Raw genomic sequence first — 17,795 nt, 5'->3', positions numbered from 1 at the left:
TGCGTTAAAATATTGATCTAGTGATTTGCGGTCATGCATACAATCAGGTCTACACCAACCATTCCGCATGGTTAAGATGAAGACTCAAACAAACATGGTGCACAATTAAGGGAAAGGGAAACCTTCTTGGTGATTTCTCAACAGTATTAGTTGCATTTGTATCAAAATTATAAATTAAAATTACAGCGCACAATGTGATTAATCATTTTTAGTACGTACAGGCTAGTTAATCATGAACATCCACTGCGTTGGCAGTCTGTCACAAAAGAAGAAACAATGAACTCACTAGCTAGAGAGGCAAGATGAGGCTGGATGTGTATCTCCTTCAACAGTACAGCTGAGGGTAGATGGATGGTCAGGTCACACCAAGCCTCTTCTGGCAGAAAGACGTAAGACCAGGCAGCAGAGCGAGCTCGTCTGTGTGGCGGCGTGGCCTGCAGCAGAACCTCAGCAGGTTGTGCGGTTGGACTGCTCGACGTAATTGTACCTGTAAACATTTGGAAGATAATAAAAGGACAGAAATTAATATTGGTTTCGCCATGTAATCCATTTTTTTGGGTTCCAAATTTTTTTTTGATTTTTTTTTAATGAGTTCCAAAAGGAAAGATCTCTCCATACACATTATGATAAGACAACATGCTAACTTGTGGTCAGAAACATCAATAAGAGGGCAACCATAGTTAGCGAAAAGCACAGAGAAAACTAACTTTTGGTACATATATCCAACGACAAGTTGTAAAAATCACTTTATGATTCGGATGGATTGGTTATCTTCGATTTTTTCTTATCACTATTTAATTCATTATTAACATTGTTTTGGAAATAGATGGCTTGGGGTCCTCCAAAATAAAACGTTTTAATTTGAAAAATAACAAAACATTCTACGAACAGAGTGGCTATTAACGTCCCTGGAAGAAGGAAAGGGCCTTAATTGTGCGACTTGTAATATGAGACACCATGAGCAATCTATCCCCAGAAGTTCCCGTACGGATTTCTTCTTGCCGACAAAAAGCTGCAAAATGTTCTCAGAGCAGACGCACTGAACTACGTCTTGTAATGTCAGCGTGAAAAAAATAGAGACAGGAAAGTCGTGTTTCGAAGGGAAATGCTCCTGGCCTTGAGCATATCATGCGATTGAAAATTGGGACCTTGAATCTGTGTGAAACGAAAAACGAAACCCTTAGGCTTAGAGGTAACTAGTAACTTGGCATAGAACTAATGATAAAACATTAAAGAGAGGTGATAAGCTATAAGGAAGAAGAGCATTTTCATTGAGAGGGAACACGTTACATACCTAAAGGTGCAAAGTTATGGATCCCTTCGGCATTATCGGGTTCAGATGTCATGACTCGAGCCTTCAAACTGCTATCAGCTGCCTTGCTAAGACCAGAGTCGAGAAACTTCATGATAGTGGACACCATGCTTCTGGCAGTGTTAACGATAGCTCTAGTGCTTGTTACCATATTGTTGCAAATGAGCTGAACACCCCCTAAAGAACGAAAACAACGTTGTTTAAAAGACATTATTGTACTTTGATTTTCTTTTGTTTTCGAAGGATAAAAAACAAAAAACAAAGATAAGGGGAAAACAACAGTACGGAAACTGACCATCTTGTCACATAGAACATGCCATGGAGATAAATGCTACAGCAATAACGTGTTTATAAGGCGAGCATGAAAGAGCAATTCTTGAGGAACACTATTGTACTGTGAGAGTTTACAACTTCCTAAGTCGCAATCACCAAAATTATGTACTGTAAATTGTAACTATGACGTTATAACATGTCTGAACTGTGAATGACAGGCCTCAGTCCACTTCCAACACAACATAGTACTAATGACGGGCTACAACAATAAATCTAATCCAACAATGTTCCTACAACTGCAAGATGAACAACTTACTAACTTTCGATAACTCACTTTCTGCTGGATAGTCTATCTAACTGTAGATTCTCATATTATGAATCTCCACCCCTCAGGACATTATGATAAACAGTAACATAGAGGTTCCACCACAGCACGCTGGCGTCAGTTTATTCGTTAATCTTTCCATGCCCTCTGATACAGAGCATGATTTAGAGACTGAGAAACACTGACAGTGTGCAAATTTAGGGGGAATCCCCTCAGCAGAAAAGAAAGAAGTCTAGACAGTGAGGAATTCAAATTTTGAGCAGATCTACTTTGTGGAAAGGCAGTAAGCAGACACAAATGTTTTCACTTCCTTCGACAGAAGATCAATACCCCTCTCAATTGGTTCGGCTCAATCTCCATGCAAGGGACTGCCGATCATGGACGTTAGAATGCAGTACTTTGCCCGTTTGCTGGGATTCTTCTGACGAGGAAGCCAAAGAGGACAGCAGATGCACAGGGTACCGGACCCTCGTGAAACAATTTGGGCCAACTAAAGTCAGCTGAACTCTGTGCCACCTGGCTTTCTTCAGTACCTGAGTGATCAGTGGCAGAGGAGGGAATGTGAATAGGTGGCTGGAATCCCATTGAAGGTGGACCATGTATGAGAGAGACCCATAAAGAGGAAACTCTAGAATGCCGAAGGTTGGACACTGAGTTTTTGGAGTAGTGAAAAGATCTATTGAGGGCACAACCCAGTAAGCAAAGAAACCCTGTTCCACTCCAGAGTATACATTCTATTCATGAACGGTAGGATGATGCCTGCTGAGGTCACCCACTCTGATTTTGAGGGATTTCATCAGGTTATTGACCACCAGGGGATCCCATGAAGTTCCAACTGCCGCCCCAATCTCAGAATCTCCAAAGGGAAAGAGACCCCCACTCCATCCTGCTTGTTACAGTGCCACTTGGCAGTCGTGTTGCCTGTCAGTATCAACTTCCTCTTGATGGAAAGCAGAAAGGCTTTTAGCACAAAATGGACAGCACATAGTTCCAAAAAGACTGATATGACGGAAGACCAGTGACCCCAGACCTTCAAGTCATCGACCTTCCCTACCCAAAGTGAACGCAATCATCAACACCAGGACATCTGGAGAATGAGGATATAACGGTCTGCCACACAACAGATTGGCATCCATGTAGGAAAGTGCCCCTTTTTGCATTGTCAATCCACACTTTTTGCCTGACGTACGAGTTACTTACCTTCGGTAACGATGTATCTGGTAGAGCCGATTCTAGCCACAGATTCCTTCAGGTAGAATTATCCCCAGGCGTGAGACTGGATCCGGAACAGCATCCCTGCGCACCGGGGGTGGGCGACATGACGCGACTTCGCCCAGGCGTCATCCGCGTACGTGACGTCAGCGAGGTCACATAAGACCCGCCCCGGCGCGGCCACGTCAGTTTTCTTCGGAGAACTTTTCCGCACCACAACGCAGAACCACCAGATAAAAAACTGTGGAAGCATGGGAACAGTGTGCGAAGAGCAGAAAAATTGGAAAGAAACGGTGACTAACAACACCACCAGAGTAGTGCCAACACCGCGTAACCCAAGGGAGGGAAAGAAGAAGAAGCAGAAACCTGCGCAGTCACCGTGCCAGCAGATAGACAGACTCACACCCCAGTTTTCCCCCGGAGGCAAAGAACATGCGAAAACGCATGACACACGCAGTAAACCCACCCCCCTTATACTGAGCAAGGAATGGGACCAGTCCCAAGACAGACGGGGACAACAAACTTCCCAGCCACCCCAACCTAGAGGGCAACCACCCACAAGGAACAAGGGCAAGACCTGGCCAGATGACCCTTAAGCAGAGGATAGTGAGGGGAGGGAGGATAGGGATAGAAAGCAATCCCCCCCCCAAACCTGGAGTAGCCAGAGTAGCAGGGCACCAGAACCCCATCCTCCCAAGAACTAAGGGAGGAATGAACCGCCCCCAGACGGAGTCACCCGTCAAGAACAGGGAAGGCAATCGCAGGAGACACAGCACCCCACCGGGAGGCGAAAACCGAAGACCAATCCAAGGGTCCTCGCAGAATAGGGAAGGAAGGGCGGGCCATGAAGGAATCTGTAGCTAGAATCGTCTCTATCAGATGCATCGTTACCGAAGGTAAGTAACTCGTACATCTGATAGAGACTACTAGCCGCAGATTCTATGGCAGGACCAGAGGCTCTGATTATGCTTATCCTTCTTCGCTTTATTAACAACATTTTTTCACAGCAGCCCTAGAAAAACCAACCAATATCTCTTTATCCCAAACAAGGGCAAAACTATCTTTGAAGGAAAACAATAACACAAGTCCATGAAAGACTACAACTCCCATGAGTCAAAGTCCCATTCGATGTTGGTCCTTCCTTAGTGTCCGCCTCTGCTAGAAAGATCCTTCACAGCAGTTGTCCCTCCTCTTTCTTTGCTGCTTCGCAGCCCCAGATAAGTCATTTTTCTTCCTCTCTGACATTTGTTAGGTTGGATTGTTCTTGATTGCTTGGTTTTGCTCCGGGGCCCGTCTCAGTGGGAGCGGGACCCGGAATTACAGTTGGGGAATCTTGTATGCTTGCTTTTCCTCCTTTAGATTCCCTTTCGGCCGCGGGAGCGCTTTCACTCCTTACGTGGCCGCACCGTTACCCGCGGTCTCTGATTTGAACCGCTAGGGGGAGCTTGAGCGTCTCGTTGGTCTCGCGGCGTGTCTCCTTAGATGAGGAGACGCGAAGCGAGACTGACGGACCTGCGAGCCTTGTCCCCGCACTGCTACACCTGAACACCCCCTGGGGGTCCGTAATATCCCGCACAGTTAACATCATTAACGCCCCGGTGGGGGTCCGTACTACGGCGCTGCTGTGCTAATCGCCCGCGGGCACGATTTTTTGCTCACGGCTCCGGTGAGCTATTTGCGCGCACTGGGTGGCAGTTGGGCCCCGTCACACAGCTGAGGGCCTGCGCGCGCGAGGCGAGTGCGGCCTCTATTGGGGTGTAAATTCCTTGCGGTCTTTTCAGGCGGCCCACATTTTGGTTGGGGATTTTTGCCCCCAGTGACAATCTCCCTTTATAACTCAAGGGGGGGGGGGGGGGGGGGGGGGAGGGCTCTCTTCTGGCATTTCCTTTGCTGGACCGTGTGGTGAGTTAAAAGGAGCCACCAGCCAGGACTCGGTTGGCGCTTTGCGGTGTTGGTGTGTGTTGAGTTAGTTCTCGCAAGGTGACAATAAGCCACACAGAATTCTTTGAAGAGGAACAGGTTCAATACCTGCCTCTGGATGATCAGTTTTTTGAGGCGGTGGATGAATCTATTTTTAGGTGTGTGAATGATGTAGTGGGGCCTATGGAGGAGCGCCTCTCTAACCCCATTATTGCGGAGTGCGCTAAGTTAGCATTCTCCCACGCAAGCCCCCAGGGACCGGTCCCTACCCCTCCCCAGGAGGAGGGGCCGCCACTGCCGAAAAAGGGTTGCAAGGAAGAAGGCTCCGGGGAGCTGTGGGGGGTGGACAAGGATGCTTTCGACCGAGGCAAACGCGCGTTCCTCGCGAAGGCGCCCTTGTCGCCCCCAGCGATATCCCTGGTCCCGACTCCTGCGGGATCTGTTGTACCGGACTCCCTGTCGCCGGATGTAGGTTCGCCGGCGGATACAGATGATGAGGAAGGGTCCTCACCATCTTGGTGCCCGGCCAGCTCTGTCGCCGAGTTACCACAGGATTCCTCGGGCATGCTGGACCCGGATGAGATTATTCATCCGCGGTCAGCGTCCCTGGCACCCGGGGACAAGGTGGCAAAGTTTGTGGCGGGTCGCCTCCGGAAGCCCTTGGAGAAGGAGGCTAGGGGATGTCTGAGGGCGGAGTGTCCTCGCCCGACTTTGGGCGGGAAGGTGGCCCATACTCCGGGGCTGGACTCCAAGATGGCCACCTTCTTGGCCAAATATATGAAAGACCCCCGTAAAGGCATAGACCGTTCCTGTCAGGACAAACTCCTTGACACGGTAGAGCCATTGACAACAATTTTGGATATGGCTGAGGAGGCCAAAGTCACAGGATCCACCATTTCGCCCGACGTTCTTTCAAACTGGGCCCAGCGGGCGGTTATCTTTTTGGGTAATGCCAATTGAGCCCTCTCGACTGAACGGCGGCGCTCATTTTTAATTAAGTTGGACCCCACACAGGGCGATTTGGCATCGTCCGAGGCGGGGGCCGTGGCAGAAGGAGGCCTTTTGGGGATCCTTTTGTGAAGGAATTGGGAAAGTTTGTGGCCACCTTCACTAGTCTGGACAAGGCCCAGTCCAATATTAAACGGGTCTTTCAGTCCCGTTTTTCCGGTGGGGCTGGTCGTAGCAGGGGCCGCGTGACTGGCCGTGGCGGACAGCACAACCCCGGCAGGGGACAAGGCTCCGGGCGGGGTCAGTACAGCACTATCGCCAATTTTACCAACTTTTATCCGACCAGAGGACAGAGATTCCGGGGTCGCGGAGGCTACAAGAACAACGCTGGAGGGCCCGCACCCAGCGGTAAGTCTCATTTCTCCTTCTCAAGTTCGTATTGGGGGTCGGTTAGCGGCCTTCCGAGAAGCCTGGGGAGCCATCACAAGCGATGCCTGGGTCCTGCAAACCATTTGGGGCTTCCACATAAGAGTTTTACGATTCACCCCACCAGGCAAGTCTTTTGTATTTGTATTTTGTATTTGTAATTACATTTATAAGGTGCACAGCTACCCGCAGGGGGTCTCCCGGCGCCAATAGAATTAATGATTACGCATAGAGTTGTTAGTGGGAGAAGAGCCAGGTTTTGAGGTCTTTGCGGAATTTTAACAACGATGGTTCATGTTTAAGCACGGTCGGAAGAGAATTCCACAACTTAGGCGCAACACAGGAGAAGGAGCGTCCGCCCATTCTCGTCAGTTTAAAACGTGGGATCCTGAAGTTGCCTTGAGTGGATGACCTGAGGGGGCGGGAAGGGGAGTATTGTTGGACCAGGGCCCTCAGGTAGCCGGGAGCTGAGCCGTGTTTGATTTTGTGCAAAAAGCAGAAGGCCTTGAATTTAACACGGCTATCTATACGGAGCCAGTGAAGGTCTTTCAGATAAGGGGAGATGGAAGATCGCCACGGGACCTTACAGAGGAGACGGGCAGCAGAATTCTGAACGAGCTGAAGTTTCCTCTGAAGCTCTAGGGTGGCTCCGAGGTACAGCACGTTACCGTAGTCCAGGCGAGAGGTGACTAAAGCCTGGACCACTGAGCGTCTGGTCGGGAGTGGAAGCATCCATAGAATTTTACGAAGCCACCCTAGGATGGAAAAACAAGTGGCCGCCACTTTAACCACTTGTTATCGCATGGAAAGTGAGTCATCCAGGATAAAACCAAGATTGCGAGCCTTGAAGACTGGGATGGGTAGAGGGCCCATTTCTGATGGCCAATGAGCAGAGCTCCAGAGATGCTTTTGCTTGCCCAGAATGAGCACCTCCGTCTTATCTCCGTTTAGTTTCAGAAGGTTAGCCTGCATCCACTCTGCTACTCGGCTGAGGCCTAATTTGAGAGCAGATGGAGAGTTTTCAGCAGCAGAGGAGAGGAAGAAAAGGATCTGAGTATCATCGGCGTATGAGTAAAGGGAAAGACCAGAGTCTTCCACGATGGTAGCTAGGGGTCTCACGTAGATATTAAAGAGCATAGGGCTCAGTGAGGACCCCTGCGGGACACCATACGCAGATGAAAGAACGGAGGAGGAGGAGCTGGAGGAAACCACCTGGAAAGTGCGTTGATTTAAGAAGGAGGCCAACCAGGCAAGAGCGGAGCCCGACACTCCCGCCGATCTTAGGGCTTTCAGAAGAATGGGATGTGAGACCGTGTCGAATGTGGCGCTTAGATCTAGAAGAATAAGCGCCGTGGTCTCGCCATGGTCAAGGCGGGAGCGTAGATTCTCGGTGACCCCCAGAAGAGTAGTTTCGGTGGAGAAATGAGAACGGAAACCCGATTGGGACGGATGAAGAAAACCTGAAGTCTCCACGTGAGATGTAAGGTGGATGTTAACATGCCTTTCCAGGATTTTTGAAAACAGGGGCAGCAAAGAGATAGGTCGAAAGTTGGAGAGCATTTTAGGGTCTGCACCAGATTTTTTTAAGAGTGGCACTACGAGGGCCCTTTTCCATTCCTCCGGAACAGTGGATTCACGCAAAGAGGAGTTCAGAAGTGTTTGAATGATAAGGAGAGCATCAGGGGAAAGCAGGCGGAGAGTGTTCATAGGAATCGGGTCAAGGGGGGAGCCTGAGTTGACCTTCATTAAGCAGGCAGACAGCGTGTTGGGATTTAGCAGAGGCCATTCTGAAATCAGAGATGCTTGGGATTGCAGGCTTAATGAGTCCGGGGTAGAAAGGTTAGAAGGGGGTTTGAAAGGAGGTGTAGGGGAAGCGCAGGATAAGGCAGTGTAGATGGTTTCGACTTTCGATATAAAAAAGTCGGCAATTTCATTGCATTCTGCGTCCCCTAACGCAGGTGGGATGGGAACGGTCTTAGAACCGGCTAACTTTTTGACCATGGAGAAAAGGGCTTTTGGGCGATTGATGGCCTTTTCAATTGACTCAGAGACGAACCGGGCTCTAGCCTTTCGACAGGCTTGATGGTAAAGCTTAAGTGCTGAGCGGTAAATTAGTCTGTCGTTCAGGGCATAAGTTTTCCTCCAGGATCTCTCTAAGTGTTTACATTTGGATACCTTCAGTTCATCTGTGAACCATGGGGCAGGAGCATGATGAGGGGTCTGTGGACTCGGGTGCAACGGTAGATGAAGGTTAATATTAGAGGTTAACCAATTTGACACTTCCTGAGCTAGGGAGGTGCACCCAAGATTGATATCGGGGCAGGAATCCATGAGAGAGGCATTAAAAGCTGGAATATTCAGCTTGGACCAGGGTCTATAGTTGTTCCTGAAGCCAGGAAGGGGCGTGCATCTTTTAGTGTCAGCGGGGAGAGTGAAATGTATGGCAAAATGATCGGACCAGTCTAGGGGAAGAGCTGGAGAAGAGCAGCTTCCACACCCTGTCAGTTTTTCCGTGGCCGATGCACGTCTTGTCGACGAGGAAGTTTCCGAACTACTCCGCAAAGGGGCGATCTGACGGTCGACTCTGCATCCCCATGGTTTCTTGAGCATTATCTTCCTAGTGGAGAAGACAGATGGGGGGCGGCGCCTGGTCATCAACTTGAAGGAGTTCAATGGTTGGTTGATGTACCGCCATTTCAAGATGGAAGGGATCCATCTCCTCATGGCACAATGCCCTCAAAGATTGGTTTCTCAGCTACAACAGACTGTTTCCCTCTTACAGGGCTTGGGATTCATCATCAACGGGGACAAGTCAATTCTACACCCAACTCAGAATATAGTATTCCTAGGGTTTGTGGTGGAATCGGTTCACGCGTCATTGAGCCTGTGAGAAGTTGGCCTGATATATGATGTCACTAGTTCTAGTGTACACCTTGTATCAGTCCAAACAACCCTTATGGTGATTGGTTGTAAAGTCAACCTTATAGACCAGCTATCCTAGTGGTAGCATGGACAAGAGCAGTCTTAGGCTAAACTCGGTATGGCATGTGAAGCCAGCTGTTATACCATTTGCAACCCCTTGAATACCAAATCAAAGGAAACCACAACAGATATATTATAAAAATAGAATGTATTTATTCTAGTCAAAATACCCTCAGCACTCTTTATGAGATTCGAGGTAAATACAACACAGTCTTATTTAAGCATACATAAGTCACACAGGTAAGTAATACAGTTAGGCCCTAGGGGCCACACAAACCATATACTAAGTAAGTGGTATAAGAACCACTGTCACGAACACAGGTTAGGCCTAGGGAATCGCTGGGGCTACACTATCCTATCATTTGCTAGGCAGTGGGGGGCCCACGGGATTCAGGTGCAGAGTGGAAACACTCACGCATAATGCGTTAAAGTCGATAGAAATAGTAATATTTAGAAATTAAGAGTTTTGGGACACTTCGGAAGGAACTAGGAGTTAGAGACTTGGAAATTAGACACTAGGATAGTCAATACCCTTGTGAGCACCGGAGTACTCAAATTACCTAGCCCACGGGCTGCGGGTGCATAGGTGTGAACTTGCGTCGGGTTTCGTCGTAGACTCCTATGGATGCCTGAAGAAAAGATGCTGACAGGCAGTCAGTGAAGAGTGTCCGGTGGAATCCAAGGATGGAATCAAGAAGGAGGATACCTGCAAGCAGAGGGGACAGAGTCTAGGTCACCAGCCAGGAGCCGGGAAGGAACCAGGAAGGAACCAGGCGATGTCGTGAAGATGCAGGTGAAGAGGTGAAGCATGTCGCAGCAGCCACGGGTACCAGGAGGTGTCGAGGACGACCAGAACCAGGAGGCGAGCTGTCCCACGAGGGCTCTTGCTGTCGGCGGCGTCGATGTCGAGTTTGGACACAACAAGCCTTGGCAAGCGCAACCCACGCAGAAAGAAGGATTCGCTTCTGTTGCAGACCAGTAAGGCCTGAGGTGCTTCTCTTTCACAGGGAAGCAAGGGCCAGTCTGGAGGAGCCAAACCAGCGGTGGGAAGTTATGGTTCGTCGTCACAAAGGCTACTAGCCAACGGGCAAGCAACCGGACAGACACGTCGAGCAGGAAAATGCAGAAGGGCCCCACGCAGAACCCGTGGAGTGTGGAGGGCTGGTCTTCGGTGCAGATGGTGCTCGGGGTTAGGGCTTCTCAATCCCCAGAGCACAACTTCGAGGATGCCTCATAAGCTGCGCTGGAAGCAAGTAGCCAATTTTCCCAGGTAGCCGGTCCCACGTCTCTCGTCGCTTCCACGGATCTCAGCTTCGCTGTGGATGTGGATCAGGGTCGGAGAAGTCTGGAAGTCAAGGCGCTGGTCGGGCTCTGCAGTCGGTTCCTCGTAGAACTTCGGGCAAAGCAAACGGCAGGTCGCTTGATGGTGCCTGTTTGCACAGGGTGGTCACTCCTTGGCCATAAGGGAGATTCTTCAGTCTTCTTCCGTAGTCGAATGTCGAAGGTCCAGAGTTTCTGTTCAAGTTCAGTTATCAGGATAATCCAAAGTCCTAGGGACTCAGCTCCCACTCTTATACTAATCTGGGGGGCTGGGTTACCTGCTAGGTCCCTCCTATGGGTGGGAACAGGGAGGGGGGTGGTTACACCCCCTTCCCTTTGTCCAGTTTCACGCCAGGACTGCGGCTGGAGTGCCCCAGCACCGGTTTGAACTGGACTATGCATGGGACACCTTGTGTGCCTCAGGCAGTGTCTCGTTTCATTCATCCCTCCCTGCCCCAATACACTAAGGCCTGTCTAGGGTGGTGCTAGCACCTTCCAAGGCAGCACACCTATTGTCCAAGCCTTCCTCGCTGGAAGGACTCCCAGCAGCAGGAGGTCAGACTCGTGTCTGTGGCAGTAGCATCCATTTTGTGATGCTGGGGCTCTGGTTAACTTTAACCGGGTAGTAGGTCTTCAACATGTCTTCTCCCTCTAGAAGGGAGGAATACTATCCTCACCACCAGAAATGGGATGGGGGTATTATTCCAAAGTGTTAGACACCTTACACGACATGTTTTGATAAAGCCCAACCATAGTTACCATAACCGCGAGGATTATAAGGCACTTTAAGAGTATATGGTAGGCGATATCATAGAACAGCTATAAGGACACAGTTCCGAAAGCTGCAGACAGGCTCAGCTCATGCTAGAGCACCATCTCACATGTTACCAAGCACTCTGCCTTCAGGATTGTTAAGGCCTGCTATAGGAGTGACTGATAGGTTACCCATGTGTCTATATATAAGGTAGGTATAGGAATACTACACCTAAGCAAGGGGTGATTACACGACCTTGCCCCAGCTGAGTGATCAGCCAGTTGTGTCATAATGGAAGGCCAGCCAGGGGTGGCATAATACATGCTGCAGCCCCTGGTAGGCCTAGGGTACACCTATGCCCTGGGTACCTAAGGTACACTGTAGAGAGCCCTAGAAGGTGATCCTTACTAATTGGGTTATGTACCTAAAGTACATAGTATGAATTTAGAGAGATAGAGCTGGGCTGTGGGTCTGATTAGCAGGCCCACAGGCACATCTAAGTAAAAAACCAGTGAAGCAAAAGCAAAAAGTGGGGGTGAACATAGAAAGCAGACCCTACTCTCCTACAGAGCCTTCCCCAGCGGAAGATGGCCAAGATTCGGCACCTGCTACGGCAGACTGTATCCAAGTCCCACACCTCCCTCCGTCAGATTGCCCGGGTGGTGGGCCTTCTCTCCTCGTCCATCCAGGCAATCTTTCCGGGACCCCTGCACTATCGTGCGCTGCAAAGCCTGAAGGCACATCATCTCCGGAGGGGCGTGTCGTACGACCAGAGTGTTCCTCTATCAGAGGAGGTCAAGGAGGAAATGTCCTGGTGGGTCGCCCACATGGACGCCTGGAATGGCAGAGCCATTTTCGGGGCCGCCTCCGACATTGCAATAGAGTCCGATGCCAGCAGGTATAGGGGTGGGGCGCTCGCTGCGGCGATTTTTCCACTGGAGGCGTTTGGTGATTAGACGAGCAAGCGCTACACATCAACTGTTTGGAGCTTCTGGCAGGATCGTTCGTGGTCCAGTGTTGGACCAGAGACAGGGTTCGCTCCTGCGTCCTGTTGAAAATGGACAAAGTCTCCGCGGTGCGTAACGTCAACCACATGGGGGTCCTCGATCTCAGACTCTGGCGAATTTGGCGAAGGAGTTTTGGGGTTTCTGTCTGGCACACCACATATCCGTGACAGCGGAATATCTGCCAGGCCAGGCCAATCAGGTGGCAGACTGGCATTCCCGGCACTTACGGGATTCCAGCCAATAGAAGCTGTACGTTCAAGTTTTCCAGTGGGACCCTTTCTCGGTGGATCTGTTTGCGTCCCGTCTGGACCATCAACTTCCGAGGTTTTTCAGTTGGAGGCAGGACCCTCTTGCGCAGGCAACGGATGCTTTTGTGCAGGAGTGGGGGCAGGAACGGAGTTATGCGTTCCCTCCGTTCTCCAGGATTGTGTGATTGGTGGCTCAGGTACGCCGTCAGAAAGCACAGGTGGTCATGGTGACACTGTTTCGGAGGTACCAAGTGTGGTTTCCAGTTCTTCTGGAACTTTCTTGGGATTTTCCAATCCCACTCCCTCCACTTCCTCATCTTTTTCTGAATCCGAACGGGGAGCAACATCACCTGGTCGCCCAGGGTTCTCTCCACCTCATGGCATGGCGGCTTTCAGGTGACGCTGGTCGCTCCCAGGCCTTTCGGAACCGGCTGAGGTCCTCTTATCAAAGGCCTGGGCCGCAAGCACCTCCAAACGCTATCGGTCCGCCTGGACGAAGTGGCTACGTTGGTGTTTTCAACGGGGCTTGGATCCCGTGGTCGCGGGAGTCGTTCCCATTCTAAATTTTTGGGCAGAATTGGCGACGGACAGCCTGGCATATCGAACCATTAATGCAATGTGTTCAGCTATTTCGGCGGCCCAATGTCCGGTTGAGGGTGCCCCCGTGGGCGAACATTCTTTTGTTTGTCGGCTCTTGAGGGGTATTCGTTTGTCCTTGCCCCCGGAACCGCGTTATTCGGACTTGTGGGATGTCAATGTGGTCCTTAATTTGTTTTTGTCCTGGCAATCTAATAAATACCTTTCCTTGAAGGAAATCTCGGCTAAATTGGCCATGCTGCTATGTCTGGTTTCTTGTCGTAGGGTCTCAGATGTGCGTAGGGCTAGACATTTGTGCGCAAGTGTTTTCTCCGGACAGAGTGACGTTTACGATTGGCCGCCGAACAAAATCGGCTTCAAAAACAATTTCGTATCCGGCTTTTTTGGATGTCCCCAAACTAGGTGTCGTAAATTGCCTTAAGGCTTATGAGGACATAACCTCTGAATTTCGCCCTCCGGGCGAGAGACAACTTCTTATTGCATTAAGGAAACTGCACACCGCAGTCTCGTCCCCCACCATTGCTAGGTGGGTGCGGTGGGTCATGCAAGAGGCGAGGATAGACACAAAACAGCTTGGTGCTCATTCCGCTAGGGGAGCAATGGCTTCAAAAGTGTTCTCCCTGGGAGCTCGTTTGGAAGATTTGATGCGAGCTGCGGACTGGTCTTCGGATTCCTCTTTTAAACGGTTCTACTTCAAACCTGTGGTGGATTTAGCACATTTGGTGGTAAGTAAGCTTTGCACTAGCATAATCAGAGACTCCGGTCCTGCCATAGAATCAAATTTTGCCTAGCATAGTAACAGTAAGTTTCAATTCTATTAAGGACACAGAGGCGAGGAATATCCCTCCCTTGGCACAATTGGTGCAAACCCACCCGTATGGCAGTAAGTAAAACTTTTTGGACCACGGTTTTTTGGCATGTTATGCATAATGCTGGTTTAATGTTTGCTTCTATTTTTCTGGGGTGATCGATTACACAGTTTCAGGGATCCTTACGGTATATGTTTGTTTCAGAAATGATGGTTCCAAACAATACCAATGATTCTGAGGCGTTCGAGTGAAGAAAGAGGAGGGACAACTGCTGTGAAGGACCTTTCTAGCAGAGGCGGACACTAAGAAAGGAGTAACATCGGATGGGACTTTGACTCATGGGAGTTGTAGTCTTTCATGGACTTGTGTTGTTGTTTATCCCTCAAAGATCGTTTTGCCCTTGTTTGGTGATAGAGATGTTGGTTGGTTTTTCTAGGGCTGCTGTGAAAAAATGTTGTTAATAAAGCGAAGAAGGATAAGCATAATCCTCGCCTCCGTGTCCTTAATAGAATTGAAACTTACCGTTACTATGCTAGGCAAATTTTGATTCCTTCACGTAGAATAGATACCCTAGCAATACCCCCTGGGAAGGCGGGCCTGCGAAAGGACCCCACCAGCCAATGCAGAACAGAGGGCCCCACAGGGGACCAGATCTGTGGACCAGGTAGAACCTCGCCCCTGCCAGGCCAAGGGAACCCCACAAGCAGAACCCCACCGACCCCAAGGGGATGTAGGAGGGAAAGAAGGCTAAAGAGGCCCAATCTCAGGGCCAAGTCTGCGCAACAACTCCTGCAGAACCCACACACAATCAACACAAGGGCCGTTCAGCAGCCAACAATGCCAAAGTCCCAAGGAAGGATGTAAACAGCCAGAAAACACACTGCACAGCCAGAACAGCCGGCCTAAGAAGGCCCAGAATCAACCCAACTCAGAAGTCACTGAGGAGGGGACGGAGGAGGAGGAGGAGGATAAGGCGGAGGAGGAGGACGGAGCCCTGCCAAGAGCCTTTGGATGGCGGTGTCGGCCGGTGCATGGAACAACAGGCTGCCATCAAACGGAAGGTCGATGAGTCGCTCCCGAATATTCTCAGGGAATACTCCGTCCCGAAGCCAAGCATGGCGACGGAGAGCGACTGAGGAGGCCATGGCCCGGCCCAACACCTCTGAGATGTCCAGAGCGGAGCGGAGAATAAACGCTGCAATCTCCCGGCCATCCAATGCATGATGCCGTAAGTCCACCAGGCCACACTCCTGGGACACTGCAGATACCAGAGACTCAGCAGAGTCCCACAAACAGGAGGAGGCCCTAGCCAGGACACACAAGGTGTTAAGGGCCCACAGGGCTGTGTTGGTCGAGGCGAACATGTTGCGTCCCCAAGAGACCAGCCAGCTGGTATCTCGGGACGGCGGAGTCAACAGTGGCGGCAGGGAGGGAAAAGCAGTCGCAAAAGGGGGCTGGCGGCTGAGGGGTGAAGGGAAAGGCACGCTGGGTCGGGAGGTGCCGGTGCAGAAGATGCTGAGGCACTGGGTCCCCTGAGGCAGGACACCTCCAAGTCCCCGTCAAGGAAGAAAGGAGCGAACCTTCAAAGGGAAGTAAGATTTCCCTCTCACCAGAGCCCTAGTGGAGGACCTCCAATAGATGGTCCGCCGGAAAGTGAGCCACCCATGCGTAGAATGCCCACAGCCGTGGACACCGCGTGAGCGAAGGCTGCACCCGCCTCCGTAGGGCCCAGCCGTGGAGAAAGCAGCTCCTCTGTGGGCGACGGCTGCAAACTAAGGCGGCAGTCCCGAGGCCAAGCGGGGCAGGCAAGGGCCAGACCTGGAAGTCAGAAGGAGCCGAAGAATGAGGGACCTGCCGCTCTTCCGATGAACACCTCTGCCTCAGGCTTCGACGCCGGTGAAAAAGACACCACACAGCGACCAGTCGCCGGGGAGGACAACACCAATATACAGCCTGCCTCCGGAGAAGGTGGTGCATCCGAAGACGAATCCGCGGTACGACCCCTGCGCCGAGCCGTAGAGTCCGCTGCTTGAGGTAGGACGTCGGGACCAGCCAGCGTCACCTGACAAGGAACCTCCAAGTCACCCCGCACCAGGGACCGGAGCGGAGACCGGAGCGGAGCTGGAGCCGCACCGGCCCCGGGGCGGTCCGGTGTGATGCCGACACGACCCCCGCCGAGGCAGCCACCTGCGTGGGGGAACGAGACAGACCTGGGGAGTGGCACGAAGCCCTCCGCCAGCCGCGGCCCAGAAGGAGGCTTAGATCGCTCGGCAACCCATGTGGCGGCCCCAGGGACGATTCAACCTCCGTCTCGCCCTCGAACGAAGCAGCCGCCTGTGGGGAGGGACGAGAGGGGCCCGGAGAGGGACGAGGGATCTTCCCTCGGCCTCGACCCGGAACGGGACGAGGAGTGTCCAGCGACCCCTGTGGCTCTGCACGGTCCAGCTGCTGCCGGCGCCGTAGCGGCGTCACCTCGCCCTTAGACAGGACCACCTTGTCAAAGGACCGAGAGGGGCTCGGGGATGCGACCCGAGCCCCAACGACCTCCTGCGACACCACAGGGAACCCTGCGGGAGTTTGCGGCGAGGCAGAGACGCCGTGGCCTGAAGGAGGTACCCCAGAGGAGCCGCACCCCAACAGTACCACATCCTCCAAGCATGGATACGAACCAGTCGGCGCCAGGGCCGGAGCTACCAGCGGCGCCACAGAGGGCCCTGCGCAGAGCGAGGGATCCGTCGAAGCACCAGGAGGGGATGGAGGAGGAGACGCCAGATAGGCCTGCAAAGCCGCCGCGCGTATATCTCCATTTGGACTCTCGACGCCCCAACACCGGGAAACGGTGGATAGGACGACACGCGGGCCGCATCACCCGCGGAGAGTCCACGCCCCTGGTAGACCGAAACCAGCCCCCAGGGACAAGCTGCGACACTTACCCACCGGAGAGCGACGCTCACGTGACATCGGAGAAGGGCGAGGATGACGACCACGGCTGTATCTGAAGCCGTCCGCCGAAGCAGGCCGAGGGGAGGACGTCGACCTGGAGAGACGCGCCAAGAGAAGTTTCATCTGGCGCTCCCGCCGTGACTTTGGCTTCAACTGTTGGCACGCCGTACAATCTGTGGTGCCGTGATCTTCCCCCAAACACCACATACAAATGAGGTGAGGGTCCGTCGCTGACATAGGATTCCCACAAGACGTACAAGTTTAAAAGCACGAAGGCATTCGCACACTGTTCCACCAAAAGAAATGGAAGAAAAAAGGGCCCTAAGAGGCCCGTAGCAAGGATCGGATCCGCGTTGCACGCCGAAAAGGAAAAAACTGACGTGGGCGCGCCGGGGCAGGTCTTATGTGACCTCGCTGACATCACGTACGCGGACGACGCCTGGGCGGAGTCGCGTGATGTCGCCCCGACCCCGGTGCGCTGGGATGCTGTAGCAAAACGTTTCCAGGTCCAGTCTCACGCCTGGGGAGAATTCTACATGAAGGAATCTGCGGCTAGTAGTCTCTATGAGATACATGATGCACTTTGACCTGGTGTGACCTGGGTCCCTGAAAATCAGGTTCCCAGGGCCTGTGTTCTTTCACAAAGCTGTAACTTTATAACCCAAATGGCATATCTCTGGCCACAGGTAAGCCCCTAGTAAAAGGTACCATGGGTACCA

General features: G+C 51.8%; 1 protein-coding gene across 1 annotated transcript in view; it reads right to left on the bottom strand.

Moving 5' to 3' along the window:
* Nucleotides 1-17,795, bottom strand: part of BIRC6 (baculoviral IAP repeat containing 6) — a 1,973,616-nt gene that overhangs the window by 600,424 nt on the left and 1,355,397 nt on the right. Inside the window, exons 49-50 of the mRNA XM_085609819.1 lie at nucleotides 1,295-1,489; nucleotides 287-487 (exon numbers count right to left, since the gene is read on the bottom strand). Coding sequence (XP_085465945.1) covers nucleotides 287-487; nucleotides 1,295-1,489 — 396 coding nt within the window. The remainder of the gene's footprint in view (nucleotides 1-286; nucleotides 488-1,294; nucleotides 1,490-17,795) is intronic.

The sequence above is a fragment of the Triturus cristatus genome, chromosome 6 (genome assembly GCF_964204655.1).
Source record: "Triturus cristatus chromosome 6, aTriCri1.1, whole genome shotgun sequence".
NCBI classification, from domain to species: domain Eukaryota; kingdom Metazoa; phylum Chordata; class Amphibia; order Caudata; family Salamandridae; genus Triturus; species Triturus cristatus.
The sequence above is the reverse complement of the archived record's forward strand: the minus strand, read 5'-3'. Positions and strand labels throughout refer to the sequence as shown.